This window comes from Salvelinus fontinalis, chromosome 19 (assembly GCF_029448725.1).
Source record: "Salvelinus fontinalis isolate EN_2023a chromosome 19, ASM2944872v1, whole genome shotgun sequence".
NCBI classification, from domain to species: Eukaryota; Metazoa; Chordata; class Actinopteri; order Salmoniformes; family Salmonidae; genus Salvelinus; species Salvelinus fontinalis.
Genome location: NC_074683.1, coordinates 7,503,946 through 7,521,882, shown reverse-complemented (window position 1 = coordinate 7,521,882; position 17,937 = coordinate 7,503,946). Strand labels below are relative to the sequence as shown.

General features: G+C 43.2%; 2 protein-coding genes across 9 annotated transcripts in view; one reads left to right on the top strand and one right to left on the bottom strand.

Annotated features, from left to right (window-relative positions):
• The window catches only part of LOC129816279 (dynein, cytoplasmic 1, intermediate chain 2a), a 52,149-nt gene extending 45,215 nt beyond the window's left edge, over positions 1-6,934 (top strand). For all 5 annotated transcript variants that reach the window (XM_055870561.1, XM_055870559.1, XM_055870560.1 and 2 more), the window contains 3 exons: positions 4,853-4,993; positions 5,207-5,332; positions 5,911-6,934. In XM_055870561.1, coding sequence (XP_055726536.1) covers positions 4,853-4,993; positions 5,207-5,332; positions 5,911-6,024 — 381 coding nt within the window. In that variant the 3' untranslated portion in view covers positions 6,025-6,934. The remainder of the gene's footprint in view (positions 1-4,852; positions 4,994-5,206; positions 5,333-5,910) is intronic.
• The window catches only part of LOC129816280 (electrogenic aspartate/glutamate antiporter SLC25A12, mitochondrial-like), a 78,569-nt gene continuing 67,513 nt past the window's right edge, over positions 6,882-17,937 (bottom strand). For all 4 annotated transcript variants that reach the window (XM_055870567.1, XM_055870565.1, XM_055870566.1 and 1 more), the window contains 11 exons: positions 17,231-17,324; positions 16,594-16,678; positions 15,303-15,387; positions 13,465-13,623; positions 12,515-12,567; positions 12,219-12,299; positions 9,493-9,633; positions 8,295-8,433; positions 7,851-8,009; positions 7,625-7,715; positions 6,882-7,523 (listed from right to left, as the gene is read on the bottom strand). In XM_055870567.1, the coding sequence (XP_055726542.1) occupies positions 7,310-7,523; positions 7,625-7,715; positions 7,851-8,009; positions 8,295-8,433; positions 9,493-9,633; positions 12,219-12,299; positions 12,515-12,567; positions 13,465-13,623; positions 15,303-15,387; positions 16,594-16,678; positions 17,231-17,324 (1,301 nt within the window). In that variant the 3' untranslated portion in view covers positions 6,882-7,309. The remainder of the gene's footprint in view (positions 7,524-7,624; positions 7,716-7,850; positions 8,010-8,294; positions 8,434-9,492; positions 9,634-12,218; positions 12,300-12,514; positions 12,568-13,464; positions 13,624-15,302; positions 15,388-16,593; positions 16,679-17,230; positions 17,325-17,937) is intronic.

Sequence of the window (17,937 nt, the reverse complement as noted above, 5' to 3'; positions counted from 1 at the left end):
TATGTTAGCTCACCACCAAATACAAAAAAACACAGACATTTCTTTCACATCACAGGTAGCTTGCACAAAACCCCCAAATAGAGATAGAATTAGTCACTAACCAAGAAACAACTTCATCAGATGACAGTCTTATAACATGTTATACAATAAATCTATGTTTTGTTTCGAAAATGTGCATATTTCAGGTATAAATCATAGTTTTACATTGCAGCTACAATCACAAATACCCCCGAAGCAGCAAGAATAACTACAGAGAGCAACGTGAAATACCTAAATACTCATCATAAAACATTTATGAAAAATACATGGTGTACAGCAAATGAAAGATAAACATCTTGTGAATCCAGCCAATATTTCAGATTTTTTTAAGTGTGTTACAGCAAACACAATATAGCATTATATTAGCGTACCACAATAGCCAACCACACAACCGCATTCATTCACCGCAAAGTTAGCGATCTCAAAAAAAACGCCAAAGATATACTTTTATTCACTAACCTTGACAAACTTCATCAGATGACAGTCCTATAACATCATGTTACACAATACATATATGTTTTGTTCGAAAATGTGCATATTTAGCGGTACAAATCGTGGTTTTACAATGTGAATACGTAGCCAAACTGCACAAAATTATCCGGATATATTTCTGACACTCATCTAATCAAAGAACTCATCATAAACTTTACTAAAAAATACATGTTGTACAGCAAATGAAAGATACACTAGTTCTTAATGCAATCGCCGTGTTAGAATTCTAAAAATAACTTTAGTACGACATACAGCTTACGTTATAGCGAGACAGCGCCTGCAATGAGGGCGGAAAATAGTACTAAACATTTTCCACAGAAATACGAAATAACATCATAAATGGTTCCTACTTTTGCTGAGCTTCCATCAGAATGTTGTACAAGAGTCCTTTGTCCAGAATAATCATTGTTTGGTGTTAGAATGTCCTCTTCTCCTGTCGAATTAGCAACCAAAGCTAGCCAAGTGGCGCGAAGTTGTCCATCTTCACCAAACGCAGAGAACGGAAAATGCCAAAACTCCCGATAAACGTTCAATAATCTGATAAAGCTATATTGAAAAAACATACTATACGATGATATTATCACATGTATCAAATAAAATCAAAGCCGGAGATATTAGCCGTCTATACCGAAAGCTTTTCAGAAGGCAATCCGGGGTTCCTTCCCGCGCCTTGCTGAACAAAGAAAATTTGGGGTCACGTCATTCCAAGAGCTCTTGTTCGACCTCAGATCAAGCTAGACACCCCATTCAACCTCTCACTGCCTGTTGACATCTAGTGGAAGGCGTATGAAGTGCATGTATATCCATAGATTTCAAGCAAATGAATAGGAAGGCCCTGGAACAGAGCCTCGATTTCAGATTTTTCACTTCCTGACAGGAAGTTTGCTGCAAAATGAGTTCTGTTTTACTCACAGATATAATTCAAACGGTTTTAGAAACTTGAGTGTTTTCTATCCAATAGTAATAATAATATGCATATTGTTCGATCTAGAATAGACTACGAGGCCGTTTAAATTGGGCACGATTTTTTCCCAGTGACAATAGCGCCCCCCTATCCCAAAGAATTAAGCTGTGAGACATGGATTCAAAGGCACTTAAATATTTTGTCTTGCCCATTCACCATCTGAATGAGCAAGACAAAAGATTTAAGTGCCTTTGAACGGGGTATGGTATTAGGTGCCAGGCGCACCGGTTTGAGTGTGTCAAGAACTGCAACGCTGCTGGGTGTTTCACACTCAACAGTTTCCCGTGTGTATCAAGAATGGTCCACCACCAGGGCCTAAAATGTACTTTTTGGTCCATCAGCGACTATGGCAGGTAGATAAAAAAATCTACCAGCCACTCAGATTTTTTTACATGCCAAAATATTTTTTCCCTGCAAAAATTACACCAACAAAACACAAAAACGGATGAGCAATGCTTTGCAATGTTTCTAAAACAATAAATGCGTTACTAGTAAGAAGCAAAGGTGGGATCAAGTAACTATTATTTGAGTCACAGGGTCCGAGTCAAGTGGAGTCCCAAGTAGAACGGGAAAAGACTGAGTACATTCTAAGAGCAAGTCAAGTAAAAACTAAATCTATATATACAACTACTTGTTCGATGACAAATCTTTGTCTATTTATTGACGCTACCAGACAGCCCTTTTCATTATTTTGTCTACAACATATCTTTAGTAGCCTATGTAATTGTAAAATATGGACATGTATGGACATTCTGAAATCAGCAGAAGGTAAGGCAGGTTGACTTGATCAGTGTACATTTATTTACAGGTCTTGGTGATCCAATGGTGAAAGCGCCATATCATACAAAATATACAAGTAGATTGACCAAATATACACAATTGCAATAGCCCAAAAGAAATAGCCTCTGTATCAGGCTTAACCTATCTGAATGGACACAGGTAGAAGGCAAGACTGTATAGACTCCCCTTGAGAAACCAAATGGACTCTGTCTAACAGGAGCTCAAACAGGTAGGCCTACATTAAATGAGCACTCGGCACCCAGGACCATACAATTACCCAATTTGGCAATTACAACCAATAAACTGGTTCTACAATGTAAAAGGCAATTTCCACATCTATTGTTACATTGGGACATTCATCTTAATGATTATTAACAATCATTTTCTCTTATTCAACGTTCTGACTCCGAAGTGTGGAGCGCAGGCCACGTAGCCTTTTTCAATGCTCACTGAGGTGCGCATAACAAAAATGACAGAGACGTAGGACTTATGCCGCGTTCAAAAAAAACTGTGAACTCAGGGAAAAATACGAGGTCAAATCATGACGTCAGTTAACTTTCTGGTTTGAAAGTCGGATCTCTAGAAAGGACCGAGTTCCAGATTTGGAATTCCAAGTTGGATGACCGTTCAAATCGATTATTTTTCCCCCAGTCGGAGCTTGTTTTTTCCCAGTTGTTTTGAACGCGGCAACAGACACACGGAACTCAGGAAAGGCAAATATGAACAAAGGAAATCAGACATTGAATTAAATAAGCAGAACTTCTACCTCATGAATCTTGCGAACGTTCATGTGCACTATAAACTTTGCGCCCACTCAGAGCAAGGTAAGAAATGGTTGGCAATAAAATGAAAATGTATCGATGGCCTATGAAACAGAAAAGTCTACATGTTGCAATAAACGGTATGGGGATGGAATGGTGAAACGCTAGTAATTATTGTATTGGATGGAATAGATTTACCACATAGGGCCTGCATTTAAACGTGTGAAAGCAACAGCAAACATTTCAACAAGTGGAGAAAAAGCACTCTCCACTCTTATGGTGTGTCTCCGCCACAGTGATACTTAAATTTAACAACAAATTCCAAATGCAAGCTTTATAATTAAATGATACATTTCAAGCAATTGTTACATACCAAAAAAACAGTAGGCCGATGATAGTAATTGTTGCTCCATTGCTGGTGAGTTTGCAAAGTAAACAGTTAATATTCTTGATCACCAAACCTTTTTTGGAGCTGCATATTTATTTAGGAAAATCTTCTCTCCCTACAATTTGATGTTTGCGCTGCACCTGATCCTATAGCTGTACAGGAAATCAGCAATCTGTTTGCTAGCTCACCAACCTGTGTTGGTTGACAGTTTGCTTGTCCAATCAGTGCCTAGTGTGCTTTTCACTAGCCAATCAGTTGCAGCTTTTTTTTAAATGTTTTTATTTTTTGTACGGTCAATGCTGCGGTTACTGTCTCTGGCTGCGTGTAGAGTAATCCACGTAGACTTTGTTCCACAAAATGAGTGACAAAACATTACCAAACCTGGCCAGACATCAGTCAAAGTCTAGTCCCAAGTCTTGAGGGTCCAAGTCAAGTGTCAAGTTATTTGCTTTTCAATGAAGTCGAGTCTCAAGTCCATCACATGTTTTACTTGAGTCAGACTCGAGTCTACAACTCTGGTAAGAAGTAATGTGGTATATTGTTTCATTTTCTTTTTTGTGACCTGAGTCTTAACCAAAATATCAAAGAAGAGACAAAAAATGTTCAACTGCCCCTTTAAGGGCAGGAGGTTACCGTGGTGATGCGACTCTAGTCATATTTGTGCCTGTGAGATTGAGTCTGACTTAGTAGCAGCGTTGTTTTCTCTTCCCTAGCAGTTGAAACTCAAACATAGAAAAACAACCTCGCTTGTGAACAAAACAATGTAAATAGCCAAGAAACACAAGGACAGTCTCACTTCAGTAGACTTTCATTTCAACTAAATTAGTCCAACTTTTAAGCCTGTGCGCGACCCTTCGAAAAATGAATCTTTCACATGAGCACAGCTCCCAGCTAGGCAGTGTTGCAGGGTGAGGTGTGATAGGCTATATAGGATTTGTGCGATTCATTTACCAGCTATGAAACAAAACTGCAGAAATACTTGGAAACAGCTACTGCAGCATTTATTTTACAATAAATGCCAACATTACTGGTGAAATAGACATCCGCCAATGCTAAAATCCACCCGCATTTGGCAGGTGGTGGGTGTTAATTTTATGCCTTGTCCACCACCCAAAGGACATCCTGCCAACTTGACACAACCGTGGGAAGAATTGGAGTCAACATGGGCCAGCATCCCTGTGGAACGCTTTCAGCACCTTGTAGAGTCCTTTCCCTGACGAATTGAGGCTGTTCTGAAGGGAAAAGGGGGGATGCAACTCAATATTAGGAAGGTGTTCTTAGTTTTGTTGTTGTAAATTTGGACTCCATTAGCCCCACAAAGATCCGTGTGCGTCTGTGTTTTAGCTTTAATCCAGATATTTTGTGTTGCGCACGGTCAGTTCAGAGTGGAAGTGTTTTCACGCGCCGCCTCCGTTTACTCTCTTCCAGAACAACAAGCCACTGTACTCGTTCGAGGACAACTCGGATTACGTCTATGACGTCATGTGGTCCCCCACTCACCCGGCTCTGTTTGCGTGTGTGGATGGAGTGGGCCATCTTGATCTGTGGAACCTCAACAACGACACTGAGGTAACGTTACCTGGCACTCTTTCACATGCCCCCTTTTTATACGTGTTGCAGCATCTATAGGGGTGGGGGGTTTCCCCGACACAGATTCTTCATTGAGAATGTTTTTTAGTCTAGGACTAGGCTTGATCTGTGTCTGGGGAAACCGGCCCATAGTGTCACAGATGTCAGGGAATCAGTATCGGTGTTGACAAATAAGTTTTTTTTCTTTTGCAGGTTCCTACAGCCAGTACCACAGTGGAGGGGAACCCAGCCCTGAACCGCGTGTGCTGGGCCCACTCTGGCAAAGAGATAGCCGTGGGAGACTCTGATGGACAGATCCTGGTCTATGATGTTGGAGAGGTGAGTGGGCTAAAAGCCTTTACTGTGCCATTAAAACGCATGGCATTGTTCATATGTTTTGGTAAGGGTAATCTCCAGGTGTGTTGCATTCAGACAGTTTGCCAGAATTGAGAAATCTAAAAAGTTTTGTGAAGGTACTCCATTTCAGGCAGAATGATACAAATAAGTACTTAATTCATTTATAAAGTATTGAAAAAAGAAATGCACTTATTTTGAGAGGTTCAACAGGGTTATTCCTGTTTTTTCTCTAGTGGAGGTGAAGGGGTTCTGGTAATACTTTATGCTCCATTTCTTGGGACAACAATTAAGCCATTGTCTTGTCAGAGGCTAGCTATCTGGACGGAGACGGCTCCTGAGGGTCTGAGTTTCTGTGTCAGTCAGGTCAGTGAGTGGTGAGCTGCAGATACAGAGAGCAGCTCCCACCCCCTCCTGATTTCTGCCACTGACGGGTCAAGTCTCTGTGACAGTTGGAAGATTGCCAGTGATCCCCTTGCACCCTGAGTGTCCCAGCTTCAACAATATGTTAGTATTTTCACCCATATCAATATTTTTATCCCCCCCCCCCCCCCCCCCCCCAGCAAATCGCTGTTCCACGCAACGACGAGTGGACCCGCTTTGTCCGAACCCTGGCGGAGATCAACGAGAACCGGGATGATGCCGAGGAGCTTGCCGCTCAGCGCCTCTCTGCCTGATCAACCATGAAAATGCCGGTCTAGGGACCAGCGACAGGCTTCATAATGTCAGCCTCGTTTTGATTGGAGGAAAAGGCGCAATTGCAACAGCGTTTAGACATGTGGACATCCTTTCTTTGGAAATCTACTCAGATTTAATACACATACTTAACTTCTCCTTTGGCTGGTTAAGCATACCAGTCTGATGGGATAACTAACAGGGCTATCTATCAACCTCAGACACTACAAGAAACAAAGCCATCGTCTTACTCTGCAATACAAATCAGTTGAACTCAAGATCCATAATGCCTTAAAGGCACCGTGTCAACTCCATACGGTAGTGTTGTGGGTTTAGCTGCAGGTTCAGTTTCACTGGCCACTCTAGTTGTTTGTGGTTACACAACCCTGAGCATGTTTGCTGTCATCATGACTGGTGTTTGTTGTTCACTCTGTGCTTCAATGCCCATGTCCACTTGAACTGTAGTAGACTAGATCTATCACATCATTACGGCACAGAGGAATGTAGTGGTTTCGTTATACTGTTAGCCAGTGTTTTTCTATGTTCGTTTAACCTAGATGCGCCAAATGTCCACTTGTTTTGTAATATATCCCAAAATGTTACCTTCACCTTTCTTCTGAATGTCTTTGTACATGACTATTGCTCTTAAACAAAAATGTGACACTTAGTATATCAGAACCAGAATCTGTAGAATACCTCAGGATATAATACTGTATTGGAAATTTGCTTGATATCTGCGGTATGGATTCAGTATCCACACTGCCTGTATGTAGTGTCTAAGAAAGGCTTCCCTTTGTGTGACCCAGAGAGCGTCTTCCACATATCGTGTCATGAATCTCAGAATGTACTTTTCACACAATTAAAATGAATCCATTGACGATTTATTTCAACAAAATAAATACATTACAATTATTTCCCAAGACCCTGGTCATGATTTTAAAATAAATACTTTCGAAAAACATCTATGTCCTTTCAAGTCTCGTCAATCACATTTCAGAGACATCCTCACCAAAGCCTCGCTTCAAGAAACATGGTAACGCCACTCCTTTTCAATGCTATAATGTCTCTCCACTGAGATGTACAGGAACAGCTATTCAAAGACAAACCAAGGATGCACTGTTCATGCAGCATTCAAAGAGAGTGTTTCAGATGCCTATGAATGAAGAAGAGGTGCCACATTTTTTTTTAACCATACCATTTCGGAGGGCTAACGGGACAGAGAAATGTAAGACACCCTACTCAAAGAGTTGCAGCCATTTAGCAGTAAAGTGTTGAGGGAAAGACGGCCTACGAAACTGTAGGCTCCTTTTTGGGCACTGCTGGGGCTTGGCTAACAGACAACGCCCCAGAAGACTTGAACTTGGGTAGGTGTAGACCAAACTTATTCTCCACGCCAGCGAACGTGGCAGCAGCCAGACGGTAGCCTCCTACGTGGTCGGCACTTACAGGGGGAAGGTCGGAGATCCTCGACTTAGGAGTTGGCTCAGAACCGGTGGGGCGACTGGGGGGAAAAGATTTGTGAAGGATAATTAACATACAATGCCAGACATCCTTGTAAGTGTACTTCAGTTCACTAAAGGTGAACCAAGCAGAAATACTCACTGTCCTCCAAAGTCAATGTAGAACCATCTCTGCAAGAGTTCATAAGTCACCAAGGTTACACCAAACTGTGGCGAGGACCTGCAGACACGGGCTGGTGGGAGAGAGGTTCAAATTACAATGTGGGATTTCCCATTTTCTCTGATGTCTTCAAGAGAGCAATTATGGGAGCCACGGAGTGCCTAATTTCCCAGTCATGAAACTGCTCATTTGAGGAGTCTGTCCCTACCTCCTGCTCCCTTCCACAGGGCCCTGAAGCCCTCCTCAGCAATGATCTTCCCGAAGCAGTCTATGACTCCGTTGTATGTGGTCTGGCCTGCGCGGGCCGCCACCTGAAGCCTGGTCTTGACGACATCGGCAGGGGTCACCAGGGAGGCAGCAGGTATACCTTAGGAGGGGTTGCACAACCCACATAATGAGGCACTCTCACTATGCAGGAATAGTATCACCACTGACGGCAAGCAGTGCAGTACATTGGCAGGTTTAAAATAGAAAAGGAACAGAATATCCAGTAATTTACTGTTATAGAAAGTAGATTACAATCATATTGAATATATGGTATATGATTACAAATTCTTAATTCATTTGAAGCATTTCTTCGGGGCTAGTGTCGATGCTATGTCTATAGGTTGAGATGGTGAGGTTTGCAGCTGTGGTTGTTAGCGCTAGCTACCTGCTATGGCACCAGCAGTGAGCAGCTGCAAAGGCCCAATTCTGCCCTGTTCGTCTGCAAACTCAGCCTTGGTGTGGGCGTACACAGGGAAGTAGATGGCAGAGAACGGGATGTCACGCAGAAAACAGGCTTTTGCTCCCTAGGACACACAAACGCAAAGGATTTAGCATCTATATCCCAAAATAACTAACATCGCATTTTCATGGTGCATGAAATGTAAAATGCATTTGGACCTGCCTGGATCTCTATAAGATATTTTCTCATGATAACTCTTTGAGTGCTTTAGAAAAAGATTCTATACTGAAAATACAGTACAGTATATTGCACAATGTTAATGTGGAATCATCAACATCAAATGAGTTAAGTAGTGTCGACATCTGGTCTCTTTAGTCCAGGTTTAGACTACTGTACTGAATATTCTACTGTAATTCATATTTCCAATATGTTTGACCCGGATGGTGTCGAGGGTAATTGCAGTGGTTGAGGCAGCCGCTGTGGCTATGGGATCATCTGGCCTGGGAGCTCCAGTGGCTGGTTGTGAGCCTCAGCCAACCCACAGAGGAGACTGGCGGTGTGGTGGGTCACAGAAGATGCCAGAAGGCCCCCAGGCAGCGCTGCTCCCCCGTGGTTTCCCCCGGAGCCCCCAGAGAGCTCCCTCCCAGGCCCAGCACACAGTCTCTCAGACACTCACCGAGACGGCATTAACATGGACCCGTGGTCTACTGGCCCCATGCACAGGGAGGAAGTCAGTCTCTTTTAACAAGCTCCATATTGTCTGCTTCTCATTAAAATATGGACCATGAGCACATTACTCGAGATGTAAGTAAACCCACAAGAACTTGGAAAAGAACAGTGGCAAAGCATAAACCCCCCTAATTTTCTGTTGGTTGTTGGCAGCCGTGGTCTCTGCATGTTAAACACTGTTTTGGAAAGACATAATATGATCGTAATAGTCAGTAGGGAATCTAGCTAGTCATCCTACTGCATACTGTGCCTGCTCACCAGAATTCTCATATAACTTGTGTAATATGTCATATTTGCATTGTTACACAGTCATACAGTTTGTATTGTTCAACATCCCAGCAACATAAGCTGCCCTTTGGGGTGACATCATGCAGAAGTGGTTGAGTTAGGCTATAACAGAGGTTTTAAGAGGTGATGTGTTAGTGAAGCTGCTGATGTAGAGGTGTTTACCCACCTTGTAAAGGCCAAAGAGGCCCAGGTCCCTGACCACGGTCAGGGCACCGACCCTTCGGGACGTGGTGATCTCTCCGGCCACCTGGAGACGGATTTTGACTATCTCCAGAGGGTTGGTGAAGATCACCTGGGAGCCTCCGGCCTGCAGGACACAACCCAGGTTAAGGGTGAGAAGCAACAGAACATGTCACAGAGCACCAGTAACAGCAATGTTATAAGATCTTAGGTCTCAATCCGTCGAACCACTTGAATACACTATTTCTGTCTTACTCACTTTCCGTCTCACAAATAAATCTAGATTTACAATGCTAAACTTAAATTGTCAAATGAAAGTACTCACTTATAGTAATTCAATCCTTTATTTATTTTTTACTTGTGTCCTATGATTAAGGGTCAGCCCATGGTGAGGATGATAATGAGTTATGGTGCCTTAGTATTTCACCCCAATAAGCATTTTCAAATTAGCTTTGTAAACTTAAACACAAAAGACACTCTTTTCTAAAGCCAATGTCGCGCTGTCAGAAAGTGGCTTTGATGGGAGCAGGAGAAACAAGCAGGCATTGAGGGAGGAAACAGTGGGGTAAGGGAAAGACAGGCGTGGTGTGAGGAGAAGCCTGGCTCAAGGCTGGAAGGCCCTGACCCCGGCACCAGCCCTCTGCCCCTTCCCTCTCCCCCAGGCACCTCCTGTGGAGGGCCTCGCCCCGCACACTTCCCCAATTCACTCCACTCCCAGGGGAGAGCGCTGACTCACCCTGCTCTGCTCAGGGCCAAGACAGGGATGCCCCAGGGCACAGCCCCTCTGACTCAGGCACATTTATCACCCTCTCCAAATCTAATCAGGCCCGTGGAAGCCTGGTGACACAGAGGGCAGGGCTCCTATCTGTAAACATCCGAGCGCTGTCCTAAAAAAAGCTCAGGCACGTTTAGTCATTTTCAAAGTGGAAGGGGAATATCCGCTACTCTGAAGATTTATGCATTCATCCCTCTGTCGCTATCTCCCTTATATTCTACACTTATTATTTCAGTCAGTCAGGATAACATTACAGTCCATCTCAAAAAACTAGCAGAACATTTGCCCCTTTACAACAGGGTTATTCAACCAGGGGTCCGGGGACCCCTAAGTACTGCAGGGGGTCTGTGAATGTTTTTATGAATATTGCTAGCAACAACAGAACACTTTTTTTTCTCTTTTTACACGCCTACAGTAAAAAAAGAGGAGAATGCAGGATCGTCTTTGTAATGATGTGAACTTTATTTCTCTACTCCTAATATTGAGCAAATTACACTCACTGGAATATTTGACATTGGCTTTGAAAAAGCACTCACAAATAGGCTACTAGTGTGGCAAGTGTTGCTGGCTGCTGGCTACCGCTAAGCTTTCTTGACTTGGCCATTCATTTTTTGCCAACACATGGCTAACCAGCTAAACAGATGCTCTTTTACCAAAAATATATTTGGAGTTACCTTTCTAGCTAGTATGTTAGAGTTAGAGTTTACACTTCCTCTTCCAATTATAATGTTGGGAGGTCAAAATAATCAAACTGTCTACCAAATCTATTCATTTTAAAATGTTGATTCTTCTCCTTGCCAATATCATTCACCTAATGATAAGACAAGATATGTGATTACTTTTGTGGTAACATATGGTGGGGTCCCTGGGCAAAAAAAGGTTGAAGACCCCAGCTCTACAATGTGAAACTACTTTACATAAAGACCATGTTCATCAGATGAAGAAATTAATACTATGGGGAAAATCTCACAAACATGAATATCAATGCTTATATAATACATTAGGGAAGATAATATTGCAGGGTGGAGTCCTATAACAAAAAAGCTATTGGGTTCATGCTATGCTAGTTGTTGTACTTGTATGGTGTATGGACCTGTGGGCCAATGGCAGATCAGGCCTCAGGTATGTGCAGTCCTGTCAAACTCAATCACAGTGAGGTAGAGCCAGCTCCATCCCATGGCCCTCCAGCCCTTCTTCCTCCAATTACAGGCTGACAGGGGTCATAACCCCACAGACCCCGCCCTCCGTAGGCAACCTGCAGGCTCTCCTCCCCGCCCTGTCTGTTTCGTTTCACTTGGACTCATTTAGTAGAGAGGTAGGCAGAGGGAATTGCGCGCTTTTTAACCAATGCACTCACCAAACGTTAGTGTGCCTAATTAGCACGCTGAGGTAAAAATAGTCCATTCACAGGCATCATTTCTCAAATTGTGCCCAATTATAGGGTTCAGAGACCAAAGAGCACCTTTCTATTCATCCCCCCTACTTATTTAGGATGTCAATACACTGGTGGGAAGCTTGATTTAGAGATTACATTTATATACAACAACTCAATATCCATAATTCGAATTGAAAAGGAAAAGCTTATAATTGTAGTTTCAGATCAGTCAGAAAGAATTAAGCTAAACCTTGAAGTTGAAGGGAGTTTGAAAACCACAACAATTTCCCCCGTTCTTGGCTCAATGTCTGGAATTCAAAATGTACACCCATGAGATGCAAATGTTATAAAACTGAAAGAGAACATCTTACAGAATGTTTTAGTTTCAACAAAAATCTTGTTCCACTTACCCCACATTCAAGGTCAATTAGATTTATGCGAGTCAATGAAGCAGCTGCCAAGGCTTTCCCTTCGCTTTGCATGAAGCACAAGAGTATTTTCAGCCCTCACTCTGTGTATGGACAGACTGTCTATAGGAAGACATCCTCGCGCCAATACTTACAGTTGCACCAGCTAGGACTTCTGCAAACAGGGGAATGGTGTTGTCCTCTGTGGTGAATTTGTCTCTTACAAAGTCATTCATCTGTAAGACGAGAAGAGAATCAGACAAGCACAATGCGCACTTACGAAGAAAGAAATACTCCAAGGAGAATGACAATGAGTGCATCTGGTCACCTCTTGGATTTTGGAAGACGTATTGTATTTTCTGTGCGATGGCATTCATGTTTGACACACAACGTTTCCTTACTGTGCAATGAAAGTGAAGGCACTCTAAGGGAAATGATTGTAATGACTTGCCGTGAGTTTGATCGCTTTCTCCGGGGCAACACCGATAAGCTGTGGTACGAGACCTGCAAAAACAGTATTCATGGATGGAGTCTATTTAGATTACCTGACAGTGGAAGACACTGACTGGAAATGAATAATTCCATTGACAGTCCATACAATGACATCAGCATGGTTCTTGTCTGGGTAAAATAAACAATCAATATTTACAGGTACAGCTGATGCATCTGACGCAGCAAACGATAATGCCTCCCATTCAAATTAACAAAAAGATCAAATATGACACTGGCAGTTGTATGGGATCAGCATTGTTGTGGCCTGATCCCAGTGTGGTGTGGAACAGAGAGAGCTGTGTGGCCCTGGTGGTGGTGGTGGTGGGGGGGCAGTGCTATAGCGCTTGATAACCACCGTACTGTTTCACCGTCCGTCCTTCAGTGAGCCAGATAAAACTTCTGAAGGAGCGAGTGAGTGACTGCTCATGGTATGCAGCCAGAAAACCGTCAAGCGTGTCTGTCTCTCGGTCAATCCCCCTCTCATCAGTGTGGAAAGATAAAGAGGGAGGAAGGAGGACAGAGCAGAGAGGACGAACAAAGAGCTGCAGTGGCGGAGGCAGCAGTAGATGGCAGTCTTGACTTCCTTCGTCTGAGAGCCCTCTCACAGTGGGAGTGTTACATTTCACAAGCCTTCAGCACCGTTATCACTACACTGGAAAACATGGATCTGACAGTACTACATGAATTCTGTTTGCGTTTTTCCTCTGAGACGTTTTCAGCTAGCTAGGTAATGACAATGTGTCCCTCTTTGGAATTGGTGAATTTAGAACATGAAGGCAAAAGTTTCTGCTGTTATGCAAACCATGAGGATGATGATACTGGCAGAACAACATAACCTGTTTTGGAGGACCCGATGACCATATCTAGAATTACATCATAGAAACACATTCACCAGGCTTCAGTTTATACCTCTGTAGAATCCAAAGAATCCCTCATATCGGAGCACCTTCTTGGCACAGTCGAAGCTGTTCTTGTACATGAGCTCTCCTACGAAGGAGCTGGTGGAGCGCTGGTTCTGCATACGGGTCTTCACCAGGTCAATGGGGTACACAGCCGTCGCACCCGTGGCTGCAAATCACACACCATCAACAAACTGTATTCACACCATTAACATACTGTATTCACACCATCAACAAACTGTATTCACACCATCAACAAACTGTATTCACACCATCAACATACTGTATTCACACCATTAACATACTGTATTCACACCATCAACAAACTGTATTCACACCATCAACAAACTGTATTCACACCATCAACATACTGTATTCACACCATCAACAAACTGTATTCACACCATCAACAAACTGTATTCACACCATCAACATACTGTATTCACACCATCAACATACTGTATTCACACCATCAACAAACTGTATTCACACCATCAACATACTGTATTCACACCATCAACATACTGTATTCACACCATCAACAAACTGTATTCACACCATCAACATACTGTATTCACACCATCAACAAACTGTATTCACACCATCAACAAACTGTATTCACACCATCAACATACTGTATTCACACCATCAACATACTGTATTCACACCATCAACATACTGTATTCACACCATCAACATACTGTATTCACACCATCAACAAACTGTATTCACACCATCAACATACTGTATTCACACCATCAACATACTGTATTCACACCATCAACAAACTGTATTCACACCATCAACATACTGTATTCACACAATCAACATACTGTATTCACACCATCAACATACTGTATTCACACCATCAACATACTGTATTCACACCATCAACATACTCTTCTTGGTGATAATGTTCTATGATGTTCATTTATTCACAGCAAATATCTGTATCCTTATTTAACCATTTAGCAGACAGTTTTTAGGTACTAAAGATTGGTTAGTATAGTATAGCTAAAGATTGGTGTTTTATTGTTTTGCTGTGGGCATATAAACAAGAAAAACAGTCATTAGGCCTAGACAGAGTATTGACTATGGAGTCTGTAGGAGAGCCGTTGTGTAGATTGTGTCTACTATCTGAGGAGGAAGCCATGCAGCAGGTTGCCCTAAATGCAGCTCTTAGCCACAGCGGCTTGTCATGTCTTGTCTCTGACATCAAAGGCCTTGTAATGACTCTGGCTCTCAAGCATGCAGAGAGCTGACACCCTTCGTCAGCAGGAGAGGTTGAGAAAGGTCTCATCATCGCCATGGAGATGCACCGTTTCCCCTCAACTGTCCATTGATCATTCAGAGCTGATCACCTTCCTCGGCTGCTGGTTCAAAGACCGACAGCCCACACAGACATAGGGTCTTAGGGAGTTGCATGTTGGTTGCACACACACACACACACACACACACACACACACACACACACACACACACACACACACACACACACACACACACACACACACACACACACACTCTCTCGCTCTCGCTTTCTCTCTCTCCGTCTGTGCCTATCTCAATGGCTGTCATGTCAGAGGTTCCTTGTATCAGTTGCTCCCAGTGTAATTAGACGGAGATTCCAGAGCGGTTCCGGAAGATTTGTGTCATTCCAAAGCTCCAGCTCCAAAGACAGCCTGGAGCCACCAGTGGCACAGCAGAACAATGCGGGAGCCTCAGATCAGAGCACCTCTCCCTGCAGCACAATGGGCTGACCCGGCCCCAGGGACTCAGTGCGCCAGTCTGACCGGCTTGGGTTACCCCTCAGTGGGCCGGGGGCTCTTCCGCAGACATGTCACTCACCTCCAGCGAGTGCGCCCAGACCGAACCTGTAAGCAGACTCTGCAGCCTGGAGCAAGACAGACCGATGTGGATCCCCGTGAGCTTGCTGTGGAGGGAGAAAAGACGGGGGATCAGAACACCAGGAATGAATCGACTTCTATTAAACTGTAGTGAACCAGATACATTGTGGAAAGAAACATTTTATGGACCACTCAACAGAGGAGGGAAGCTATGGAATGTAGACATCTCGTCGTAGTATAAGTCTTATTCATAAGCCAGTATTGTATGCCACTACATAGACACTCTGGCTACGGATACAGTACATGGCTGTGTAGGAGAACTTTCCAGAACTATCCATTGATTACGGTGAAGCTAGTGAGAGGTTGGAGGCTTCAGGCTTAGTTGACTAAGCATGATTTTGCGTTATCTGCCTGATCTCTGGTTTTGTTCTTGATGTTGAAAGTGGAGACCCTTTATTTTCTCTGTGGTGCCGTGTAACAGATTAATCTCACAAGCCCTTCCCATGTAAAGATACGTATCTACATTCATTATTACACCGTCTAAGTAACAGTTCGAGTGTGTCTGCCCTCCTTGGGGCAGTGAGCAACATCTCCCAGATCAGGACCATCCACCTCCCCAGCTGCTTTCACTGAAGGCAGCATGCTAATGAGATCGAGGCCTTGATCAAAGGGTTTAAGCAATTACCCTACTTCCACAAAGGGCCAGACCTGAGAACACCAACATGTTCTTGTCTTTCCTTTTCCCCCAAAACCACATTCCAGACCTCTAAGCAGAAGTCCCGGAGCGTGAGTGGACCAAGGCCAGACCACAGTCTGATTTACAGAACTGTGTCGTCCGGAAAGATAGGAACTATTTCCGCCTCCAGGAGCCACATCTCTCCAGCACTCTCACTGTGCTCCTAGCCTCCTACACTTAACAGACTTAGCCAGAGGCTTCATACACCAGCAGACCACTGAAAAGCCATCCTGATAAAAGCTTCCCAGATATGTGATAGCGTCTGATGTATATGTCCACACTGAATAAAATGGGACAGGCTTTTAGAAAAAGGGAACATTGCAACAATCCATTCCTCTTTTGTACCTATAATTGGGAGGGGGGGGGGGGGGTTGGACTTTTATCCTAGGTGTCCGTAATGCACATTCACAAAGGAAGAGAAAACATCAGCACTCGGCTAATTCCATCATCAAACACTCCCTTTCGTTGCTCTCTAATGAGAAGTGGGAGAAGAAGGTATGCAGTAGATAAAAGGAAGCAAGTAAGCTCCATGTGGACAGTCAGTCAGGCAGGGTACCTGTCTTTGGATCTCAGCCAGGTGGTATGGGAGTGCGCCCTCCTCCAACGGTGCTATCCTCTCGATGTCCGCCAAGTTGAGCTTTCTTCAGAACAGCAGGGGAGAATCACAACGTTACGCCAGGAAAAGCAAACACAGCGTCCCTCACAAGGAGATGATGCAAGATTTTCCCCAGACATTTTACGGCCTTATAACTTCAGGTTATTGCAGCTTTAATATGCGTTTGTATACACAACAGACAAACAAAGCTGGATATATGCCCACAACTTAAGCAGTAAATAAAGCTGTCTTAATGCCAGCAATACACAGATATTCCCCACTGGCCCAACGCATCGTAAAGTCTGTATCCATGCTTACGTTTCTCTTGTAAATCAACTAGTGGAGCCACAGTTGTTAAACTGAATGGGCAATAACTTACAAATTTACATCCAATAAATATAGATGTAACTTTTTTTTTTCCATTCACAGATTCATCAGAAAAAGCTGTTTAAAAATAAATGTGTTTAAATATATTGAATTCATGTGGAGGACAGTAATTCAATATTTGACAGCGCAAAGGCCATGTTGTATGCGCGTGAGTAAAAAGTACAAAGCAGCAGTGATGTGTCACTGAGACTGGAGAGAGTTAGAACCTTACCCAGAATGAGCGTGGAGGCCAGAGAGCTGGTACAGGATGTCAATCTCCATTGGATTGATCTGACCAAACTTGTTGGCAGCACTAACAAACTCCTCTGTGGTACAATACGGAACAGAGGAAGGCATGTTATGTAAGAAAAACCAGGCAAGGGGTCACTTAGGGATGTAGGGATGTAGAGATACAGTGGGTAGGTAGGCCTGCTGCAAGGGTATCCAACCACATCAGCAGTACACGACAAAGGTGAAAGGGAAAATATAACATAGATAACTATCAGAACAGGTCAAATATCAATACCACAGATCTAAGGGAACAGACTAAACTAATAAAACATCATATTACAGTGTTCATTTACCTTATTTACTTAGAGCTAAGGAAAAATGATCGTGTGTTTCCTGACACCATTCTGTCAAGAGAGGTGAAACACCCATGATGGTACTGCACAGCCTCAGTTCATGTCAGAAATCACATTTCCTCAAATTAGGCATGAGCAGGAGTAGGCTACAGACGTAGAATCTTAATTTGATCAACCTGTTGAAGGAGAACTTTCATGCAAAGCAGGACACTTAAAACGTGTAGTGTTTTTGAGGTTTAAAAAGGCTTCTGAAGTTTGACATTTCCACGTACAAATTTAAGACTCATTTTTCTTTCAATTTACCAACCCCTATAAAAAATGTCCATGAATTACAATCCACACAATTATTCGCATT